Source organism: Vulpes lagopus, chromosome 8 (genome assembly GCF_018345385.1).
Source record: "Vulpes lagopus strain Blue_001 chromosome 8, ASM1834538v1, whole genome shotgun sequence".
Taxonomy (NCBI): domain Eukaryota; kingdom Metazoa; phylum Chordata; class Mammalia; order Carnivora; family Canidae; genus Vulpes; species Vulpes lagopus.
Window position 1 is genome coordinate 1,436,388 of NC_054831.1, and position 21,711 is coordinate 1,458,098.

At 50.9% G+C, this 21,711-nt stretch overlaps 1 protein-coding gene across 1 annotated transcript in view; it reads left to right on the plus strand.

Moving 5' to 3' along the window:
• The window catches only part of NDUFA10 (NADH:ubiquinone oxidoreductase subunit A10), a 48,461-nt gene that overhangs the window by 18,042 nt on the left and 8,708 nt on the right, over positions 1 to 21,711 (plus strand). The window contains exons 8-9 of the mRNA XM_041767223.1: positions 443 to 528; positions 9,026 to 9,134. Coding sequence (XP_041623157.1) covers positions 443 to 528; positions 9,026 to 9,134 — 195 coding nt within the window. The remainder of the gene's footprint in view (positions 1 to 442; positions 529 to 9,025; positions 9,135 to 21,711) is intronic.

The window sequence follows — 21,711 nt, forward strand, 5'->3', positions numbered from 1 at the left end:
GACACTGGCGCCCCCCTTCTTGATTCTTCTTTTGTCCTGCGCTGCGTCTCCCAGCCTCACGTGTAGTTTCTGCACCACTTGTGTGTTAACTGGGCCACACTGGGGGTCATCTGGGCCAGGCTCCCACCCTGGGGGTCATTGCCACCCCCAACCCCAGGGTCACCTGGGGCCTGGCACCCACACCGGGGATCACCTGAGCTGGGTTCCCAAGCTGAGGATCAGTGCCACCCCCCGACCCCGGTGTCACCGGGGGCCCAGCACCCACAGGGAGTGAGCGCTCTGTCCCATTTCTCACTGAAGCCCATCTGTCTAATTTTTCTTTTTGATTTCTGCGGTGATTCTTCCTGCTATATATTTGTGGCTTATGATGTATTAAAATGCTGTCTCATTTAAATTTCCAAAGTGGGACTCTGCATTAAAACTGGAATTGTCTCTGTCTTAGATAATAGAGGATATCGAATACCTCAAGTATGACAAAGGGCCGTGGCTCGATCAGGACGACCGGACTTTTCACCATCTGCGGATGCTGTAAGTTCCGTGCTGTTGGGAGCCGCGCAGATGGGACGAGGGGCTGGGTTTTTGAGCACAGGCCCTGGCCTGCTGTAGAAACTTACAGAAGTTTGAAGGAATTCGTTTTCAAGTTAGATGTTAACAGTGCCACCAATAATGGGGTGTATCTCCTGTTCCCTTCAGTCTCTTGCATTCTGTGGTCTGACCACTAATTAATTGATTGCCAATATTAATTCAACAGGTAAGTGTGTCCACCACACACCAAGCAGTGTTCCAGATTTAGAGGATTTAGAGTCCAATAAAACTTCCACTTTCCTCTTCTCTGGGCACTTTGTCCACCAGCCTCCAGGCCCAGGGTGGTGGAGAGAGGGCTCTAAATCCTGCTGCTGGTTAGCTGGTCGGACAGCACCCCGCCTCTCGTAAGCACACAACGAAGTGCTCTCTCCAGCTAGTGCCTGACATCCTCCCAGGGACATTCGCTGTTCTGTTGGGCCAGCTGTGTCAAGACGGTGAATGTCACGTGCTTGGAGCCATCGTGACGCTTCCCATGCCATGAAACGCGTCCCTTGGTCAGGGCCACGCTATGCTGATGACCGTGTGTATGAGTGCCCTCGGGCTGCCATGACTAGTAGCCACACACCAGGGGTGCTAAAAACAATGGAAGTTTATTCTCCTGGCTCTGGAGTCCAGAAGCCCAAAATGAAGGTGTTGGCAGGGCCACCCTGCTCTTCAGGTTCTAGGAAGAGTCCTTCCTGCCTCTTCCAGCTTCCTGTGGCTGCTGGTGATCCTCCGCGTTCCTCGGCGCGTGGCTATGTCACTCCCACTCTGCCTCTGTCCTCACATGGCCTTCTCCCCTGTGTGACTGTGTCTCTGTCTACATTCCTCTCTTCCTATAAATTCAGTAGTCACAGGATTAGGACTCACGCCAGTCCCCTGTGATCACATTTTAACTTCTCTCTGCAAAGGCCCTGTTTCCAAGTAAGGTCACGGTCACAGGTTCCAAGTGCACATGAACTTTGGGGGGACACTACTCAGTACACCGTGTTTTGAGGTCCCTGAACCCAACCCCACACTTGAGAAGTCACAGGAAGGACTCGGAAATCACAGCGTATAGCTGTGCTCATGGCGCAGGGGATCAGCAAGGATTCATAGCTGGTCCATAAGGAGAAGGACACGGCAAATGTGGAGCAGTCCACACGCGGACCACGATGCTCCCTCCCTCCATGAGGGACATGCCAAATGAGCTGCTTTGTTCACGAGAAAAGCAGTGCTGAACACATGGGCATGGGCGGTATTTCTGCCCACAGAGCCCATCAGATGCTCAGCACCCAGAGTTTCTCTTGAGTGCTAGTCATGCTGGCACCTTTTGCTTTAGCAGCTACGCACGTTCCTGACCCCCATGAATCCCACTATACCCTGGTGCCCGGTGTGCAGTGCCCTCGCCTTAGGGCAGTGTTTAGTAGACACCAGCCCAGGGGGACCGCGGTCTCAGGCCTGCTCTGTTTAGGACAGTGGAAAGGCCTTCGGTGTGCATGTGAGCTGGGCCTCTGGCAGAAATGTCTCGGGCAGGAAGGCGAATCTAGACCCAGGAAATGTAAGCATCCTGTGAGGGTCCGTGTCTGCCCCTCCATGAAGGGTGGGACCCATGGTACTGACTTCCCCCCTTTGTCTCCAAAGATAAGCTGTGCTGGAGGCTCAGCATTGGCCTCTGCCCTTGCCATGCTGGGCACACAGTGGCCGGGCCACATCCGTTTTGAGGAGCACCAGTCTGGGTGTCGAGCCCATGGGTGATCTCTGGCAGAGCTGGGCCCCAAGTGCCACCTTCCTCTGTGCACTGGATATTTTGCTAGCTCACAGCTTTTCTCTTGATAACTACTGCACTTGTTTTTCTGTATTCGATGCACCCTAATGTCAGCATATGTAGAAGCCATACCCTGTGCTTGAGATGGAATAATTTCTCATGTTGAACCTATTGCTTTAGTTTTTAAAAGTAAGACCTAAAATTTTACTTATTTTTAGCAGTTTTTGGTTTATGCTTGAGATGGAAGAAATAGGATATTTCATGGGAAGGATCCTATGGTTGTAGGGTGGGAGTTGATGCAGAAAGGGAAGGAGGGTTCCTGGGGGAAGGCTGTGAGTGGCCTCTGAAGGTGTGGCCTCGTGCTCCGTGGCCGTCCATGCTTCTGACAGGGTGGAGGAGGGGTGTGACCAGGGGCTGGGTGAGGGGGATATACCTTAGGCGTGTGGGACTTCTCTGATGGCCGCCTCTGTCTTCATGGTGATGGAAAGTGGGTCATGATCCACGAGGGGCAGTGGGGGTGGGGAAGGGCGTATTGGAGGTTTGAGGAGGCCATTTTGGAGGAGGACAGGTACGAAATGTCTGGGCCTCGGCGTGGGGAGGACCAGCCTGGAAGTGTGCTGTGGATAGCAGGGCAGGGCAGTGGTCCTGATGTCCAGTGGAGGGAGCACCCCTTCCCGCCCTCTGCTGCCCCAGTGCCCTCAGGCAGTGGGCAGAGCTGTGCATTTGAAGAGGATCAGCGGGTAGGAGAGGGCAGGAGAGCGGAGAACCATACAAAAGCGAATGAGTGTGATGGTGAGAGATTGAATGTGGGTGAGGCTAGGTGGAGAACACAGAAAAGGTGGTTGAGCTCAGTGCATGAGAGGTGGGAGTCACGCCCACTCACACAGGTCCAGGATCAGGTCTGGTCACCTGTGCTTCCAGCACATTGCACGTGGTCTTGCTCCCCGTTGGGAGTAAAAGCGGGGTGAGCTGGGTGCGGTCGTATGAACACACTGTACAGCCCTCCGTGTGTTGGAGAACTGTTCTCCGGAAAACGCACACCAGCCTGCGAGCTTGACCATCCTTTGGATGTCATAGACCAACTGTGTAGTGCAAACAAAAAGCTAATGGGAATTTTGTGATTTTGACACAAAAGATAAGTGTTTGCTTTACTTTGCATTCTATAAACATGAACTTCAGTTTATATTTTTTTGCTTATTTTTCATTTGTGAATTTTGTATTTATATTTATTGACCTTTTTTAAAAACCAGCTTTTTGTTTTATTGGACTTCTCTATTTTTCTGTTTTCAGTCTACCTGATTTCTGTTCTAGTTCTTCTTATTTTACTAACCTGCTTCCTTTAGGCTTCATTCATCTTCCTTCCTTGCTCTCTAGGGTAGAGGCCTTGATGCTCAATTTCAGGTCCTCATGCGTGCACCCAGTGCTGTCGGCCACCCTCCAGTCTAATCCCAGTTGTGATCTGAGTACAAGCAGCGTGTGATTTCTGCTCATTTGCACTGGTGTGGGGGCTTTACGTGGCTGGGAGTGTGTTCCGTGCAGATTCGTGATCCAGTTGAACTTAGGAAAAACGTGCGTCCTGCTGTTGAGTGGAACGAGGAGGTGTCAGTGTCGGGGGCACCAGGCTGCGTGATGGGGGTGTCAGCTCATCCGTGTCTCCCCGGCTTCTCTGCTCACAGGGGTCTGTCCACCGGGGAGGGGGCAGCGAGCTCTCCAGCCACAGCAGCACGTCAGCCCCTCTGCGTGCCGGCTCCTGTTTTTGCCTCCTATAGTTTGATGCTCTGCTCTCAGGTGTTTGCAGCAGTTGTGTCGTTGTGGAGGACTGACCGTTTTCTCGCTGCGGCATGCCCTGCTTCGTGCCCAGTGATTGTTCTCATTCTGCAGTCCCTGTGTCTGCACACTTGCCTCTCTTCCAGCTTTGGTTGGTGTAGGCGTCTTCCTCCACCCCTTTCCTTCGACCAGAGTCTTGTTTACCGTGGGTTCCTTGTAGCCAGTGTTGATCCGGGTCTCATGTTTTTATCTGTTCTAACAGCCTCTCTCTTTTAATTGCTACGTTTGGACGGTTCACTTTTAAAAAGAACGTTGATGCATGTGGGTTAACGTTTACGGTGTCTGTCACTCTTTTCCGTTTGTTGCGTTTGTGCTTTGTTTTCTTCTCCTGCTCCTTTTTTCTGCCTTCTCTGTTGTAACGGAGCATTCAGTGTTATTCCGTTTTCTCTCCCCTCCTAGCAGACCAGGTGCCTGCCTCGTGTTGTCGTAGCTCTGGGGCCCCCGGGGTACATTTGCAGCTTGTCTCCATCCGCTTTCCGATGGCCCTGCTGCCTCACGAGGTGAGCAGAGCAGAGCGTTCCCGCTTCCTCCCTTCCATCCAGGTGCCATCATCTGCCAATGCGTCGCCGCTCTTCTTCCGGGACAAGTAATTGATTTTCAGGGATATTTTGTTGTTGTAAGGATAGGAGTGATGGCTTCAAGCTCTTGTTGGAGCTGAAACTGGAAGTCTGTTTTTAAAAACTGGTAAACGTTTTTTGTTTAGATGCCTGTATGTGTAAATGTTTTTGTGAACTTACCTAAACAGAGTATGCATCGTCTCATTCTAAACCTTGCTGAAAACCCTGTGTCCTTTGTTTTAGCTGCTGTGTAGCATCTTCCTCTAGGTCTGAAGCCTCGAGGTGTTAGCCTGAATCAAGTTACGGTGTCAGCACTGGACCCAGAAGCTGTTACAGAAACGTTTTCCTGAGGCCACAGCACTGCTTCCTGGTGGGGGCTTCCCTCACTTTACAGGTGTGGAAGCCATGGCTCAGGAGCGCGGACCTGCCAGGGGTGGGGAGCAGCCAACATGAGCCTCCCTGCGGTCCTGAGCACAAACCATGCCGCCTCCCCTCCTCTCGGTGGCTCAGGCTAGGATCCTGGCGGGTTGTCCTCTCCCCCTTCAGCTGTCATGCTGCCAGGACCCTCCTTTTGCCTGACGGCCCCCTTACCACACACCCTAAGTGACACACTAAGGTCTGTGTGCTTGTCCCTGGTGATTTCACACCTTCTCCTTTTCTTTCATGACTTTTGCTGGCCTTGGGGTTTAATCCTTTCATTCTTTTTTTTTTTTAACTTTTTTTTTTTTTTTAATTCGACAGAGCATGTATGTGTGCACACAAGCAGGGGGAGCAGCAAGTAGAGGCAGAGGGAGAATCAGGCTCCCTGCTGAGCAGGGAGCCCAGTGTGGGGCTCGATCTCAGGACCCGGGGATCATGACCTGAGCAGAGGGCAGATGCCCAACCGACTGAGCCACCCACGTGCCCCTGGTCCCCTCATTCTTGATCTTTATTCCTGCCATCTATTATTTCTTACTCCTTTTCGTCCTGTGTGCACACACCCACCAGGTTAATTTTCATAAAAATGTCACAGTGGCCCTGTTTTCCCTTCACTCTGGATCCTTCCGTGGCCTGCCTTCATTTAGTCGTGAATCCAAATTTCATTTCTGAGTAGTTCAGAATCCTGATCATCTGGTTCTACCTCTTGAATCTGTTACCTCCTCTACCTGCCTGGTAATTACCTAAAAATCCTAGTTCATATCTAAGCCTTTCCCCCCCTGAATACCTTGTCTTAACTTCGCCCCGCTTTATCTGCAATTCTGGTTGGCATCAGCGACGGCTGGACACAGACGTGAGGCAGCATGTGAGGAGGTGGCTGGCTTCATGCCCTGCTGTCCCACTGAGGCCAGGTGCTGGGCCAGGGCCTGGTGACTTATTCCACCAATATCAGGGTCGTGTTCATTTGATTCCAGACTGTGTCCAAAATGGTGTCTTCAGATCATGATTTTGGTAATTACTTAGTTGCTTTTTTGTCTGGAGAAAGATTCAGTAATTCCCTTGAAGTTTACAGATGACAGCATCCAATTCACTGTTTTGATTTATTTTGCTATAAATGGCCTATCACTCTTTCTCCCCATCTCTTGCTCCCCTGCCCCCCGGATATTTCATAACAGTGTGGAACGGTAATTGTGTTTATTTTCATGTGAGTGTCATTTCTTAATTTGGGGACTCACATGAAAATTATGACCAATTTTCTAAGATAATTGCTGTAAACATCCCATTTACTAGTTATACTCATTTTGTCTAGAACCTGACCAAATTACTGGTTTAGCGCATTTTTGTTCCATCTCAGTTACGTATGCCGGTGTATAATTAAGTGTGTGTGCGCTTATGCTAGGAGACAGTAACTGTATTTGTCAAGCTGGTAGCATTTTGTGTCCATATGCATACCCCATGACTTACTGGCTGGCGCCCGCCATGCTCACCTCCATTCCTGTGTTGGGGACTGTGGTCCCGAGGCAGGGCTCCACGCGTGCAGGACTCTGAGCCCCTTCCTCCTGCTTCCCCAGAGCCTGGGCCGCCCTCCTGCTCACCCCGTTTGCTTCATCACAGACACTTCTGCTTCCTGTGACTCGGGGACACAGGGTCCTTGTAGTAGGAAATCCCAGTAGTGCCAAGCCGGTGGGATATGAATCTAGCATCAGAGTGTAGGGTTCAGACAGAGCTTTGCAGTTCAGGACAAGCCAACAGATAGACTGTGGACATGGTTTAGAGCAGGGATAGACATTCTGTTACTTGGGAACCAGTGTGAGCCTTAAAACATAATTTACTAGGTATTTTTTCTGTCTTTTCCTGCCTCATTCTTTTAGAATATGTGGCACACCGCCTTGTGTTGTAAATCAAGCTGCACTACTCTTCATCATCTTCTTTGGGCACTTTGGCTTATGATGTTAAGAGGATATATTATCCTCAGCCAGTTTCTGAATTCTTCTCAATTAGACTAAGTGCTTTGTGAACGGAATGTTTTCTTTCTCCGCTTTTTGCTCCCTGGGTCATAAAGTGCTTCCCATCGTCTCTGTTCCTTACTTATCGTCAATCTAGAGTAAATCTCGTTGATGGGAGGTTATGACTTTTGGGATTTACGGGAGACATGACACCGTAGGCTCATCCTGATAGTCACTGCTTAAGTTCATGGTGACAAATTGACGGAACAGTTTAGCCAGGTTTAAATAAGTTATAGACAGTTGCAGATTTTTTTTAATTTATTTTTTATTTTTTTTTGATGTTCGAAAACAGTTGGAAACATATTTGTTGAAAGATGCACTGTTTTGGGGGGAGGTTTCGTGTAGACCGTACTTCAGCCGGATGAGGCATAGATGGCACTGTTGCTCTGCATATTGTGGACCAGCTCCTAGGCCAACAATGCCTTTCAGATTTTCCAGAATTCTGTGGGTTTTTCACACTACTGAGAAAACCGAATCCTCCACCTTGGTATTTGTTAACGTTCAAATACATTAATTTCATTTTAGTGGAAATTGTTTATTGTGAGATCACTTGAAAAATCATCTTTACAAAACAGTAAGAATAATTTGTTAAAAATAAAGAGATGTGTATTTGTGCATTATCTACAGTAGCCTACAAGGATCTAGTGTAAACAACTTACTAGGAGGGCTGAGAAAGAGTCCTCCTCTTGGAGTCGATATGTTGTAGCCCCTTGGGTGCCCACATAGATACACTTGGGAAGACAGCCCTTTGCATTTCCTTGGGTGATACTTGTTACCAAAGTATTAGTCCATGTGTGAGTGACAGTTCGTACTGGTGACACTCAGGATGTACCTTTTCCTGCCCATTGCTCCTGTTGGGCCTGCCGCAGGTTCTCAATAGGAGAGGGCCCCAGGAGCCCAGGCCCCGATGGGATGGGATGTTCTGACCACGGCAGTCAGCTCCGGGTGCCAGTGGGCACTAGCTTGGGGTTTACGTGGGTTTGGACTCTTAATCATCAAAGTAGCTGAAAGCCAGATGCTTTTAAAGAACTTCCATTTGGGCCATTGTAAACAGAAACATCTTCTGCCATTATAACTCATTAATGGGAAAGTGGTCATTTAAAATAATTATTTGCTTTGTTTTGAACCCTAAAGAAAGGAGACTTTAAGTGTTTCTTTCTAAAAGCCCCAAAAATGTTTTTCATCTTCAAGTATAGTGGTCATATTCAGACTAAACTTAATTTGAAATAAGCAGTTGTAACACAGTATAAATATTTTAGAGTTGAGCAAAATAAAGTGGTGAAACAAGGAGCATATCCTATGATTTGTATTTGTCAGTGCCAAACAAGGCAGAGAGTTAGACCTTTACAGGCGCGGGTGCGCCCGGCCGTCCTGTGTGGGCCTGCCCCACCCTATGCTCCTGACTTCCCGGTGGCCCTTCTCCTCCTGGAATCTTTCAGGCAGGACAGCAAGAAGCTGCATGGTAAATCTGGAGGGACCAGAGTCGCTTGCTGCCTTTCCCTGGAGATACATAAATTTTGCATGTTTGTAATGAGGGCGCACTATGTGCATGACACTGTTGTGGATGGCTTTGGGTTTAGTGTTTTATTTGTGCCATTCCTGTGTTTAAAACGCAGCGTGGCTCCTTTTTTATTCTTCCAAACCTCACCCATTCCCAAAAGGTGATCCTCTCTGTCTGCTGAGGCTTTTGGAAAACTCTCCTCAGGTTCTGAAGGTCGCTTCAGAAAAGCAGCTGCACACAGACCTCACGGTCTTTGGGATGAAGGTTTGCTTCTAGAGGACTGCCCTGGGGGTGAATGTTATTTAGTTGGATGTATGATTTTTTTTTTTTCTAATTACCCTTACAGCTTATTTTGTTATATTTATTTTGATGGTTTAATGAGATCTCTATTTGTCTTATTTTGTAGGGTTCAGAATAAGCTGGAGGTGCTGAATTACACAACCATTCCTATCTATCTCCCAGAAGTCACAATCGGAGCGCACCAGAGTGACCGCATCTTCCATAAATTCACACAGGTGGGATTCTGAAGCCAGGTGAAGCTGTCTGCTGTGGGCCCCCGTGAATGGCACCTAGGTCACGGCTCTGAAAAGTAGCTTTTGTGGTTTTTTGCCTGTTTGTTTCAGTGAAGGAGATTCCTTTTCATTGAAGTAATTCTTTCTTCCCCTCACGGTCATGTCTAAAGCTGGTACAGCTTCTCCCTCCGCAGGGTGGCATGTAGTGGGCTGCCCTGGGGAGGCGTGTCACAGGCAGCCTTCTCCGTCAGCATGTTATCTTGATCACAACATACCATCTGCTCTTTAGCTCTTGTCAGTTGTCTTCAGTGTCAAATTGTACCTCGGGTATTGCCTTACTCCTTACGCTACGTCCATCCATAAAGGATGAAGGCGAGCGTTCCTACAGAGGGTCGGCAGAGCAGGTGGGAGAGTGCAGGGGTGGGGCGCGCAGCTGGGCCAGGGTGAGGCAGAGCTCAGGAGGCTCCGACTGTGTTATTGATCGTCTTCTCTGGTTTCCATACCTTTTTAGTGAATTATTGGTTTCCAGGATCATTTGTGGAGGGTCATTTTAGGCAAAATTCCATGAACTGAGGGGATACTCGTGAGTTATGTTGTGGAAGCCGGCAGATGAGGGAGAGACTTCTCCAGGAATCCTGATGTCAGTGGAAGACTAAGGACACGATCCATTTCTGCATCAGCTGTGGTTGGGGGGTTGTTATTGGCAGATGTGTGAAAAGATTATATTTAAATTAGATCGCCAAGCTGAGCAGCCAACATTTAGATAAGTTTAAATCTTAAATATTTTTGCATTGCTATAATTCTGTGATGCTTGCAAATTGCTTGAAGCACTGATTGGATGTCCGAGTATATCCCGTTGCTTGCTCTCTTACTTGAGATACTTGGCATGTTCTTTAATAGAAGTTCTTCTGGTTGTTTTGAAAGTGAGTGTATACGATGTTGGAATTTGGGGAAGTACATAATACCATGAGGCTATCACTCAGCAGTACCCACATTAGCATGTTTGCACACTACTTCTTTGTGACTGATGTGGGCGTGTAAGCGTGGGTGGCAGCGGCGGTAGTATCTGGGGGCTGGGCTGGCCTCTCCCTGTGCTTGCAGGTGGTTCCTGGTCTGCAGTGGATGCTCACCAAGGTCCTGCTGAGCCTGGTGCACAAGCCCTCATGACTCCCACCTTGGTCCCAGCAGCCACCATGAGACTGTCTTGCCAAAGCCTCATGCTTATGTGCACAGCCTATGGTGCCAGGCCCACCCCTGTGGCCCTGAGCGGTGGCTCCCACTACCCAGGAACCCGGCCAGGCCCTGGGACATGGGAGTCCTGGCTTCCAGGGAGCCCCCTCCCTTGCCGCAGCCTCGAAGGCAGCCACTTCCGTCTCCCCCATGCTTGTTGGTCCAAAGCACTAGTGCTTTGGGCTTTGAGGTGTGTGCACACAGGGGATACATAGTAAATTACCTTGTGAGAAATTTTTACCCTTTTAAATTAAAAAAAAGAAAAAAAGTTATCTGATTATGTCAGTGTGTTGACTTACTAATAATAGATCTTTAACACCTCTTATTTTTGATGACCTCACTTTTAGACAAGGAAACCGTAGGCTGCAAGCTCGGATTGTGGAGTCACTGATAGGTGGTAATGATGAGTAACTTTTTCTTATGCTCTCTGTTTGATGAGCGGTGCTGGCTTTCCATTTGTGTGACTGATACAAAGCTTCCTCTCTAAATTACTTAGTTTTTCTAAATGTAAGCAAGGAATTTGGCTTGCAGCTATGACCCCAGTGGGGAGGGGGCCTCAGATGAGTTGAGTGGCCGAGCTCCACTATCGACCACAGGTAGGGCATGTGCAACAGCATAGACAGGCTCGGGGGGGGGCTCGTCTGTGGTGGACAGCCTGCCACAGCACGGAGGGTGTTCTTGAGGTGGGTGGGCCCTCCGGGTGGCCCTGCTCAGAACCGGTCAACTCCCAGGTGACCCCCAGCCCTGGCCATCATAATGACAATTGTGGGACACGTGGGGACTGTTAGAATTCCCTCTGTATGGAAGGTGGATGTTTAAAAGTCCCAGCATGTAAAGAGAAAGAAAAATGCGTGCTAGCAAGTAGACAGCTGGTTTCTCTCTAATCTGTACACTGCCTTTTCTTCCCCTGCCTTGGTGGGTCTCTAGTTCACGGGTGAGTAGGAGGTGCAGGTGGCTGTCCCAGTCTGCTTTCTGCTCTCATGGAGGAAGTTCTCAGTAATTCACCACTAGGGTTATGTTTGCTCTAGGTTGATGTAGATATTCTTTAAGAACTTAAGGAAGTTCCATTTTTTCAGTAGTTGAATTTTGGTCACAAAATTGGGTATTTTTTTTATCACTTGTCTGCTCTACATGATTTTTTTTCTCCTTTTTGTTTTTTAAAGATTTTATTTATTTATTCATGAGAGAGACACAGACAGAGACACAGGCAGAAGGAGAAGCAGGCAGGAGAGAGACAGAGACAGAGACACAGGCAGAAGGAGAAGCAGGCTCCATACAGGGAGCCCGACGTGGGACTCGATCCCAGGACTCCAGGATCAGACCCTGGGCTGAAGGCGGCGCTAAACCGCGGAGCCACCTGGGCTGCCCTCCTTTTTCTATTCATGTGGTCAGTTATACTGTGAGGCCAGCCTTGATTTCATGGAGTCCCACTTTGTGTATCCTCTTTGTATGTAGCTGACCCAGTTCATGTATTAAATTTAGGATTTTTGTACCTATATTCTTGAGAAACTGGATGATGATTTCCCTTTGCTGTGACACACTCCCAGGAGTCATCAACACATGTTGTCCACATCACGCGGACACCCAACACTGAGTTGAGGTGGGACCGTCACTTTTGCTCCCTGAGAATTTGCATAAGATGAGCATTACGTCTTCCTTCAGTGTGTGCAAGGATGGAGCTTCCTTCAGTGTGTGCAAGGATGGAACATTCTACAGTGTAGATTCAGTTTCTTTACTAAATATGGAATATTCAGTATCCTGTATTTCCTTGGGAAAGTTGTATGTATCAAGGAATTTGCGCCTTTTCCTCAGGTATTCCATGACACTTCTGAGGATGACAGGACAGGCAGTGTCAGAACGTCCCTCAGTTTGGTTCTGTTTGCTCTTTGCCCAGGACTGGGCTTCAGCCGTCTGCCTTTTCCAAGGAGCCTCCCGGAGCTCATCACGTGGGGCCCTCACGGGTCAAACTGACTGATCATGGAGGTGATCAGGCGGAGGTGGTGTCATCGTTGTCAGTTACTCTCTTACTCCTTGTAATTAATCTTTTCAGGGAAAGTACTTTGAGACTTTGTCAATGTCCATTTCCTCCTTGGACTGCCAGTGGCTGGAGCATCCACTGATTGTTGTGGCTCCGTTGTTAATATGATGGTCACCAAATTGTCGCCATCCCACTTCTGTCCCTCCCCCAGTATTGCTTACTGTTCAGTGTAAGCCAGTGCTTTCTCTTCTCCCTGCAGATTCGCTTATTTGGACTCTTACGCCCACACACCTGTATTTACTTCTGCCTCTGGGTGCTGGCAACTCTAGGCTCGGTAGTGCAGCAGGGTCCGGGCACCTCCTCACATTGCGAGGGGCCTGGCTCCCACGGCCTTGGGGTACGGGCATCCTGGGTTGATCGGAGTGTGACCGTTGCACACACACTTGTCGGCCGCAGTGAGCACCTGTGTCCTGGCCCCTGCAGGGGCCCCCACCACATGCATCTGGACTTCTGTCTCGACTTTGCTTGGGGGTTCCTGATGTTCTTTGGCTGACATTCGTTGCAGTTTCAGAAAAGACTGGCTAGGACCTCTTCAGTGTGGCCTGCCCCCCTCTCTGTGTGCTCCTCTTACTGGGCCCTCCTCAGCCACGTGGACGGTTGTGCATGTTCTGTGCCCTTGGGCACTTCCCTCTGTTTTTCATCCTGAGTTCTCTGAGCTTCAGCCAGCATGTTCTTCTCATGTGGCTTCCAAGGAGCTCATCGTCCCAGCTCTTTCTCATCTGCTCTCAGACCTGCCTTTCCTTGTTTCCCAGTTTAATTTTAATCATAGTCCTGTTTGATTCTAGAATTTCCATTTTTTCTAATGTCAAGTTATTTGTGGGGATTAGTTTGTAATCGATTTCTTGAGCACACTAGTCACAAAGTTATCTGGTGACTGCTCCACCTAGACCACTTGCCCCAGTCCTTTCATGGCTGGTGATTCAGTCCTTGTTTTCCTTCCTTTAAGTGCCAGTTGTTGTAAAGATAGCTGGAAGCTATGATGGCATTCTCTTACCTGAGGAGGACACAGGTGCTGTTTCCTGGCTGGTCACCAGAGTCCATTCACAGGCCAGCGTTAGGTGTGCCCCTCCCCTGCAGCTCCTCAGGCCCCCAGCTACCCCTGTAGGAGGGGGAGGACCAGGCAGCTCGTCTTTTCTGCTTTCCTCCCTGGGACCTGGAAGCTCCCTGCCTTGGTGCCTTTGCACAGGTGTTTTCCACATAGTGCCCGTCTCTCCTGGTGGCTCAGGTGGGGAGTGTCATTGGCACCAGTCCACTGAGCCCTGGATCTGTTAGCCTTTTGAACCACGGACATGGTGGAGGGACTTGGCAGTTGTTTCCCATTATTACTGTGTCCTGTGTGTTAATGTCTGATCTTTAGTTTGTGAGTATTCAGAGAATCTACTATGTTGGACTTAGGATTTTATTATTTTTTTTTTTTAATTTTTTTTTTTTTTTTTTTTTTTTTTATTTATGATAGTCACACACACACAGAGAGAGAGAGAGGCAGAGATACAGGCAGAGGGAGAAGCAGGCTCCATGCACCGGGAGCCTGATGTGGGATTCGATCCCGGGTCTCCAGGATCGCGCCCTGGGCCAAAGGCAGGCGCCAAACCGCTGCGCCACCCAGGGATCCTCTGGACTTAGGATTTTAATTAAATGTTTATAAATCCTGAAATTTTTAATTTTATAATTTTTAAGCATTTTTAAAAAGTATTTTTAGAATAATATTAGATTTGCAGGGAAGCTGTGAAGCTGCTGGAGAGTTCCTGTGCGCCCCGCACACCTGTGCGCTGTGTCGTTGCAGGGATGAACCAGCATCCGTACAGTACAGTTTGCTAGAGTCCATACTGTATTTTATTTCCTTAGTTTCCCTGATGCTCTGTTTGTGTTCCAGGACGCCATCCAGGGACCACATGACAACGAGTTTGGGATGTCTCCCAAAGCTCCATTTGGCCATGACTATCACATTTCCTTGTGTTTAATCCTTATGTCAGTTTTAAGGAGGGCAGGTCAGGTACTTTGTAGACTGTCCCCCAGGTAGGGTTTGTCTGACATTTTTCTGAAGTTTAGCCTGGGTTTATGTTTTTGGGGAGGGAGCCCCCATAGGTGAAGTGCCGTTCCCATCACATCACGGACCACACACATGTCACCGCTGGTGTCAGCCATGCAAGTGCGCGTTCCCTTTGCAGAAAGTGAGCGTGCGTATGGTAGGCTTTACACGTGTCCACTGAGTGGGAACTGTGTCAACATTTAGAGGAACGCTGATGTTTTTAAAGGAAATCCAGTTGCTTGATATTTAAAAAAATGATACAATTAGATAGAACATAAATAATAGTGACCATTTGCTCTCATTCACAGGTGTGCACAGCCATTATTACCAGGTGTCCCTCTGGAGAGCACCTGGAAGGGGGCATGGGGACGAGCGATGCAGCCGTTATGCTGATTTCACATGCAGCAGCTGCAGAGCTGGGGAGAGCTGTAGCTCCCAGAAGGGGGGTCCCCGGCCAGGCGGCAGAGCTTCCTTCTGGAAATGCTCGAGGGAGCAGCAGGTGCGGCTGGTCTGCCTCTGAGACACCTGACACACTGGTTGGTTTGCTGTGGGGGAGGCAAGTGAGCAAGCAGTGTGGGGACATTTCACAGAATTGTTTCCTTCAAGAGGAGGAGTTGTTCAGTGTTGGAGCAGAGGGCATGTTGTGGCCACGTATTTCCTGGAACAAGTGGGTTGGTGGGCGCCGTTATGGCAGGGACCCTCAGAAGTTCACTGCCCTGCTTGGCTGTCATTTTGTAGGAAGAAAAATTTTTGTAATGTTGAAAATGTGTTTTAGCCAAACTACCAACAGCATGAGAAGTTTCTATAAACTAACTCACGCAATAAAGGTGATAAAATTACTAAAGTCACACCTCGTAATTTCATGAGGAACTTGAAATGTATTTGCACCGCGCTTACAGAGACACTTAGGACAGAGGAGGTGGTGCTCTGCACGTTGTAGCACATCCATTACGTATTATGCATATTTTATAGTAGACACTGAACTTGCTGGTACTTGTGGTTAGGAATTATTGGATAGCACTTCTGATTCTTGGAAGCAGGAGCAGCGCGCTGACCTTTTGTTTTTAATTAAGTGTTACAAGTCTTCCTTTCTCTTTTAGGATCTTTCTGCTCTTTATGTTTTTGCTGTTTTGGGTCTGGGCTTAAATTTCTTTTCTACTTAGACCAGCGCTTTCTGGGTCTCGTTGATGGGATATTTTTTCTTATATTTTCAGTGGCTTCTCTTTCTTGGGTTCTGTATCTGGTGACGCTGGGTTTGGAGAACCATCAGACTTTGTCATTTATCATTTCCTCTGATTCTTACCCGTGGCAGCTTCTTCCCTTCTGTGCTTTGGACACATTGGACACCGAGTTCATGCTTTGTGGGCATCTCTCCATGGGCATTTAGTGAGAGCCCCTCCTAAATCCAGGATGCCAGGTTCACTTTGAATTCAGATTAAGCAACCGTGCTGTTTGGGTGTAAGCATGCCTCAAACGTTTCATTTGCCAGGGCATCCGACATTGTTTGCCAGCTCTGGCTGCCCCGCTCCTGGAGGACTGTTTGCTGCTGGCCTGAGACTCACGATGAGCAGGGACTCCGGGCCCCAGAGGTGATGAGATTGGAACCCCACCCCCGTGTGGACAGACTGTGGCCGTGGGTCCCGAGATGGCAGCTGAGGTCCCCTGGCAGGGCAGAGGAGCTCTCTTCCCTTCCTCTGACGGTGCTGTCCTCCTGGGGTGCGCTGCTCTGGAGGGAAGGCCCTGCCCATGCTCCACCTTGCTCAGACCAGCGTCTTTGCCTTCTGTCTCTGGGCAGCTCTTCCCGTGTCCCCAGGGCCGCAGAGCCTTCAGCTCACTGCTCTGGTTATCATCCTGCTCTTCATTTTTAGCCCCTTGTGATTTCTTGCAGAGCTCAGCAATGCATTTAAAAGCATTTCTCGAGGTTTTATATCAAGAGCTCTTTCAGGGCATGGGGGCTGTTGTTTTGCTGGAAATGGAAAGCCTCTCTGTTTATGCTCTGAGAGCCAGTTCTGGTGTTGTTTCGTCCTGTGCCCATGCTGCAGAGGAGCTGAGTTGGAAGCCCTGTGTCTCTAGGCTCAGTAGTAGGTGTTTGCTCAGTGAACCCCCAGGACAGAGAATTCATGAAATCCCCTGAAGAAAGACTTTGTATCTCCTGTTACCATCAGAGAACCCTGTCCAGGGGACATATTCAGATGTCGTGGGAGCACTAAGATATTTCGAGGAGTCACAGTCTACCCCTAACACTTGCTGCTAAGCCTGACACTGCCGCTGCCACTCCCCCAAAACTGTCACCTCCAACATTTTACGTTTACTCAGTTATCATTTGGCAAGTATTTGTTGTTCCAGGCACTGTTCTGGGCATTGGGGCCACATCAGGGACTGAAACAAAGTCTTTCTCTCAAGGAACGTATGTCCTGGTTTAGGGGAAGGAGGGACAGATGATAAATATATAGTAGCTCTTCAAAGTGTTACAGGGCAAAAATAAAGTTGTCTCGGGTGGGAGGTGTGTTGCAGAGAGGGATAGAGGGTACCTGCAGAGGGTTGTGGGTGAGGGTACCAGCCTCACCCACAGGCAGGGGTTGGGAGGTGGAGGCAGGCTGGACACAGTCTGGGGAGAGAAGAGCCCACCGTGGTGAAAGGAAGGGGCTGGGGGTGGCAGGCAGAGCTGGAGGTGAGGTTGGAAGGTAGCAGGGCATGACCAGAGGGGCCGTAGGCAATGCCGTGAAGACTGGGTTGTCGTTTTTATGAGACTAAGCCAGTGCTGTGTTTTGAGAGTGACAGCATCTGAATTATGTGTAGGAACAATCGCTCTGCTTGCTATGTTGGATTCGGGTTTGCTGGAAGGGAGCAGAGAAACGGGTGAGAGATGGTGGGGACATGGCTCTGACATCCGGGCAAGCTGCATTCCCTTACCCAAGAGCCCCTGTCTACAGTGGCAGTGTTGCTCTTTCCCATTAGTGGAATTTGTTCTTCTGTGTCAGGTTTGCAGCTGAGTAAGCTGTTGTCCAGGGGTTCCAGCGCAGGAGGGTGCTCAAGGGAGGGACGTGGCCTCAGGGTAGGGGTGGGCGCCTTGGCCGGCACTGGGCATGGTGTTTGTCTCACTGCTTTCCTTCTGGACCTGCGGGGGGCATGGTCCCCGGAGTGAGTGTAGACCACACTGAGAGCTGTCCTCTGAAGCGGAGGGGTCGTAGGGTCCTAGCGGGGCTGTTGGGTCGGCGGGGGCGGGGCAGGGGGAGTTGTAAGAGGGAAGCTGCTTACTTGGACATTGGGTTCCCTTGGGCCTCAGGCAATGTAATCACGGATACCTGTTACCTTTATGTTCACTGAATTCCCCGATGAACTTGGATGAACCCAGAAGGCCTGACTAACTAGAGAACTTTCCAGGGGACAGCCTGTCCCCTCTGTCTGCATGCTGGACTGGTGCTGTGGTCTAACCTGCGTGCAGGCCCCGTCCTCCTTGTCAGTGGTACTCACGGCAGCGCCTGTCCCAGGCTTGTAGAGCATGGTGACCGCTGGGAACACGGGGCGTGTCCCCTCTCCCCGACCCTGGGCTACTGCACCTGCCACCTCCTTGTCAGGTTCAGACTCCTCTGTTTTCAGGACTTAAGTAGATTCTGCAGTTACGGTGACAGGTGTCATTGGCATAGCTGTTGAAGCGACCACTGACCCATTGCAACGGGGTGGGGGGTGGTTGGTGGGGAGCAGAAGTGCCCTGGCCACCAGAGGAACATCCCCTTTCCCTGCAGTGTGCTGGCCTGGGGCCTGGGGCCGGGCGGGTGGGCCCGTTAGCCTGTGCGTGGGCAGCAGGGGAGGGTGGGGCAGCTGGAGCAGAGCCGCTCCCAGGGCCAGCAGGCCCTGCTGCGCCCGCACGGTGCTTGTTTACCTGCTGGGGAAGGTCGAGGGTGGTGCAGGCTGCCGGGCCTGGAGAGATTTGGGTGGAGTGGTAGAAATAGGCTTTCCCTATTTCATCGGCCTATTTTATTTCAAAAGGCTGAGACGTTCTCAGTCTGTTTATGGGCAAAGGGGCAAGAGCCCGTGTGAGGTGAGGGAGAAGGTGCAGGAGGACCAGAGATTGTGGAGGCACAGAAGGGGTCCCCAGCGCACCGGGCGGGTGTGGCCACCCCAGAGGGGTCCACAGCGTTCCCACAGGGCAGGCCGGGCTCCCATGGGAGGAGCCCCCTGGAGGGAGAGTGGAGCCCTGCCCAGTAAGACCAGGGTGGATCAGGCCCCTGTGGTGCCAGAGACGCTTCCCACTGGTCGGCCACTGGCCCGGCGTGTGGAGAACCTGCCTGGAGGGAGGCAGGGGGTGGGGGGGAGGTGCAGCAAGCTCAGCTCGGTGCCGGGCACGCATGCCACCCAGCACGGAGCTGCGGGCACCAAAGCCTCTTGTTCCCTAGTTGACGTCGCTGGTGCTCCTTCCAGGGCCGGGCTTGGGGGGTAGATGATAGCTGCTTGACTTCCTGCATTTACGTCTGCATAAGACCAGCACTTTAGTGTTTAGCGTCGTGTCTGCACGTGACGTAGAGCCGGTGAGTGTCTGGGGATAGAGTTTCCCCGGAAGACGTCTTGACCACCTGTCAAAGGTGACGTTCTCCAGCTACTGAATGTTTATGTGTCACCTTTGCACAGTGGTCCCTGTGGGTCCTGTCACCTGTGTGGCTTTCTCGCAAGCCCGCCGGTGGGGACGATGGGAAGACTGCCACCCTGAGCCCCAGAGCAGTGCTGGCCCACCCAGACGGCGACAGTGCGGGCCGTGGAGGTGACCCCCGGTGGACTCTGGACCCCTGCCCCTTAGCCGGCCTGCCAGAATGTGTTCACAGGGTCACCTTAAGGAGAGCGGGTGTGTGGCGGCCTGCAGCCAGGGCCCCCACAGCATTGTCCGGCTGCCTGTCCTGTGTCCCCCACCCCCAACCTGGGCCTCGCTGCCCCCCTGAGCTGAGGCACCCCTTGGGGTGAAGAGTCCCGCTTCCTCCCATGGCTGGACAGACTCTGTGACGCGGGCCCAAGTCTGCGCAGCGTCCCAGTCACAGGGTCCAGCCGGCTCATTTTGCCTCTTGGGGTTTTCTGATTTTTACTTATGCTCGTGCTGGTAGTCTGAGGTACAGCATTTGTACTTGGGCACAGCAGTCTGAGGCCATGAAGTGGCCCAGGGCCGCGGGGTTCGACCCTATTTCTCCCGGCTGCTCTGCCAGCCTGCAGGCGGTGCCCCATTCAGGCTCTGCACCGAGGATGGAGTTGGTGTGGTGGCGCCACTTCTCGCCCCGCAGAGCAACGAAGAGGCCTTGCCGCTGGTCGCTGGGAGCTCTCCGGTGCCAGTGTTCCTCTGGTGCCCATTCCCTGCATGCTCCATGTCCTGTGCGAAGGACGCAGGGACAGGCCCGGTGCCATGCCCTGGAGACTCACTGGCTGCTGGGAACCACACACACACACACACACACACACACACACACACACACACACAGGCAGAGGACATGACGTAGTTCCCAGGCTCATCGGTGTCAGGTTTCAAGAATCTCAAGAGGTTTGAGGGATGAAGGTTTGCCAGGTGCAAGAGGGGCCGGGAGTCTTGGGTGTTAGTGAAGGCTAGAGGCAGAGCGGCAGGCTTAGGGGTACCAGCTCAGGTATTGAGGAAGGAAGGAAGAGGAGAAGACGTAGAAAGGACGTTCATCAGTCCTGTATGATGATCTGTGCGCCTTATTCGGGATTGCCCGTTGACTGCCAGAAACCCTCTCGGGCGAATTTTAGAGATAGGGAGACCGTGAGGCTTGGGGGCAGCTCAGGGTAGCACCCTACCAAGGGAAGATGTGGAGAACTGAAGCTGGGGCGATGGTTTGGAAGACACTGTCATGGCCAGTGAGTGGTTTCTGTTGGCTAGTGGCAGGTACACAGCCCGGGCTAGGTTCTTGGAGGGCCTTGCGGCCCTCGTGCTGGTTGGTAGTAAGAAGGAGAGGGTCTCTGGAGGAATGGCTAGGATGGAAGTGGGGTGCATGGGACAAGGGCACCTGGGGCAGGGGCAAGAGTAGAGAGGCAGGGCTGATGGGGAAGCAGGGCCCCAGGATGGCTAATTCCCAGGGTCTGGGCCCAGGGCCCCATGCTGCTGCCACAGGGCGTCTGGGCTGTTACTCTTCCCAAGGGTGAATGCGCCTCCAGGCGCTAAAAGGCTGGCTGAGGTGGAGGATATGGGGGCTCCACCCCGTTGCAGCTCCTTCTGCACAGCAGCCAGCCAGGGGCTGCTGGGGTGACCCCGTGCACAGCTGGGCCCGGGGTCCTTGCGTGACACATGGGGGTGAGCGTTTCCTGGTTAGCTGTGTTGGTGACCTCAGGACAGAGAGGATCTAAGAGTCTTTATGAATAGGACTTTATTTTTTCTTAAAGATTTTATTTATTCATGAGAATATACAGAGAGAAGAGAGAGGCAGAGAGAGAAGCAGGCTCCATGCAGGAACCCGATATGGGGCTTGATCCTGGGTCTCCGGGATCATGCCCTGGGCCAAAGGTGCGGCTAAACCACTGAGGCACCCGGGCTGCCCTGAATAGGATTTTAAATTCTAGTTTTGTTTTCTTGATCCTGTGACCTGGCTGTTTGTTCAGCTCTGCTGCTGGTCTGGCTGGAGTCCGGGGGGCTCTCAGGCGCCCGTGGTACTCCAGGGGACTGCCTGAGCAATCTTTAGGTTCTTCTGAAGTGTCATTTGCAGAGGGACACGGCATCTGGAGTCTGGGAATACATACCCATACGTTTCCCATTCACTCGGCCCCCATTCTGCTGTTGGAACGGACCCGTGCACGCACACGTGAGTGCTGATGTGTGCATAGCAGCTTGCTCATGTTTTAAAGTCATTTTTCAAATACTGTATTGGGTCACTTTTTATTTCTGTGCAGTCCTTCCTTGGGGCAGACAAGCTGTGAATTGGTTTCCGCTTTACCGATTCAGTGTCTTTTCAATTTAGGGAGGCCAGATGCTATTAAGATACGGTGCTCCCTCCACGAATCTGATTGTGTCCGAGACAGTTGCCAGGACGACAGAGTCTTCTGCTTTCTCTCCTGCTATTTTTATTTCTTTACTATCTCAAGTTGTTTTTGTCTCAGCCCCAAGTTAGCATTGTCTAGAATAGCGACGCTTCATAGCTGGAGTGTGTTGACACCGTGTGCTCTTGCCTCTGTGTTCACTTGGATAAGGACAGACTCTCGGTACTTGGGGAGCCTCAGGGTCAGTTGACCTCAACATGCTGACGTTTAGCTTCCTGGAGTCTTCTCGACGTTCAGACCTTAGTTAGAACTTAATC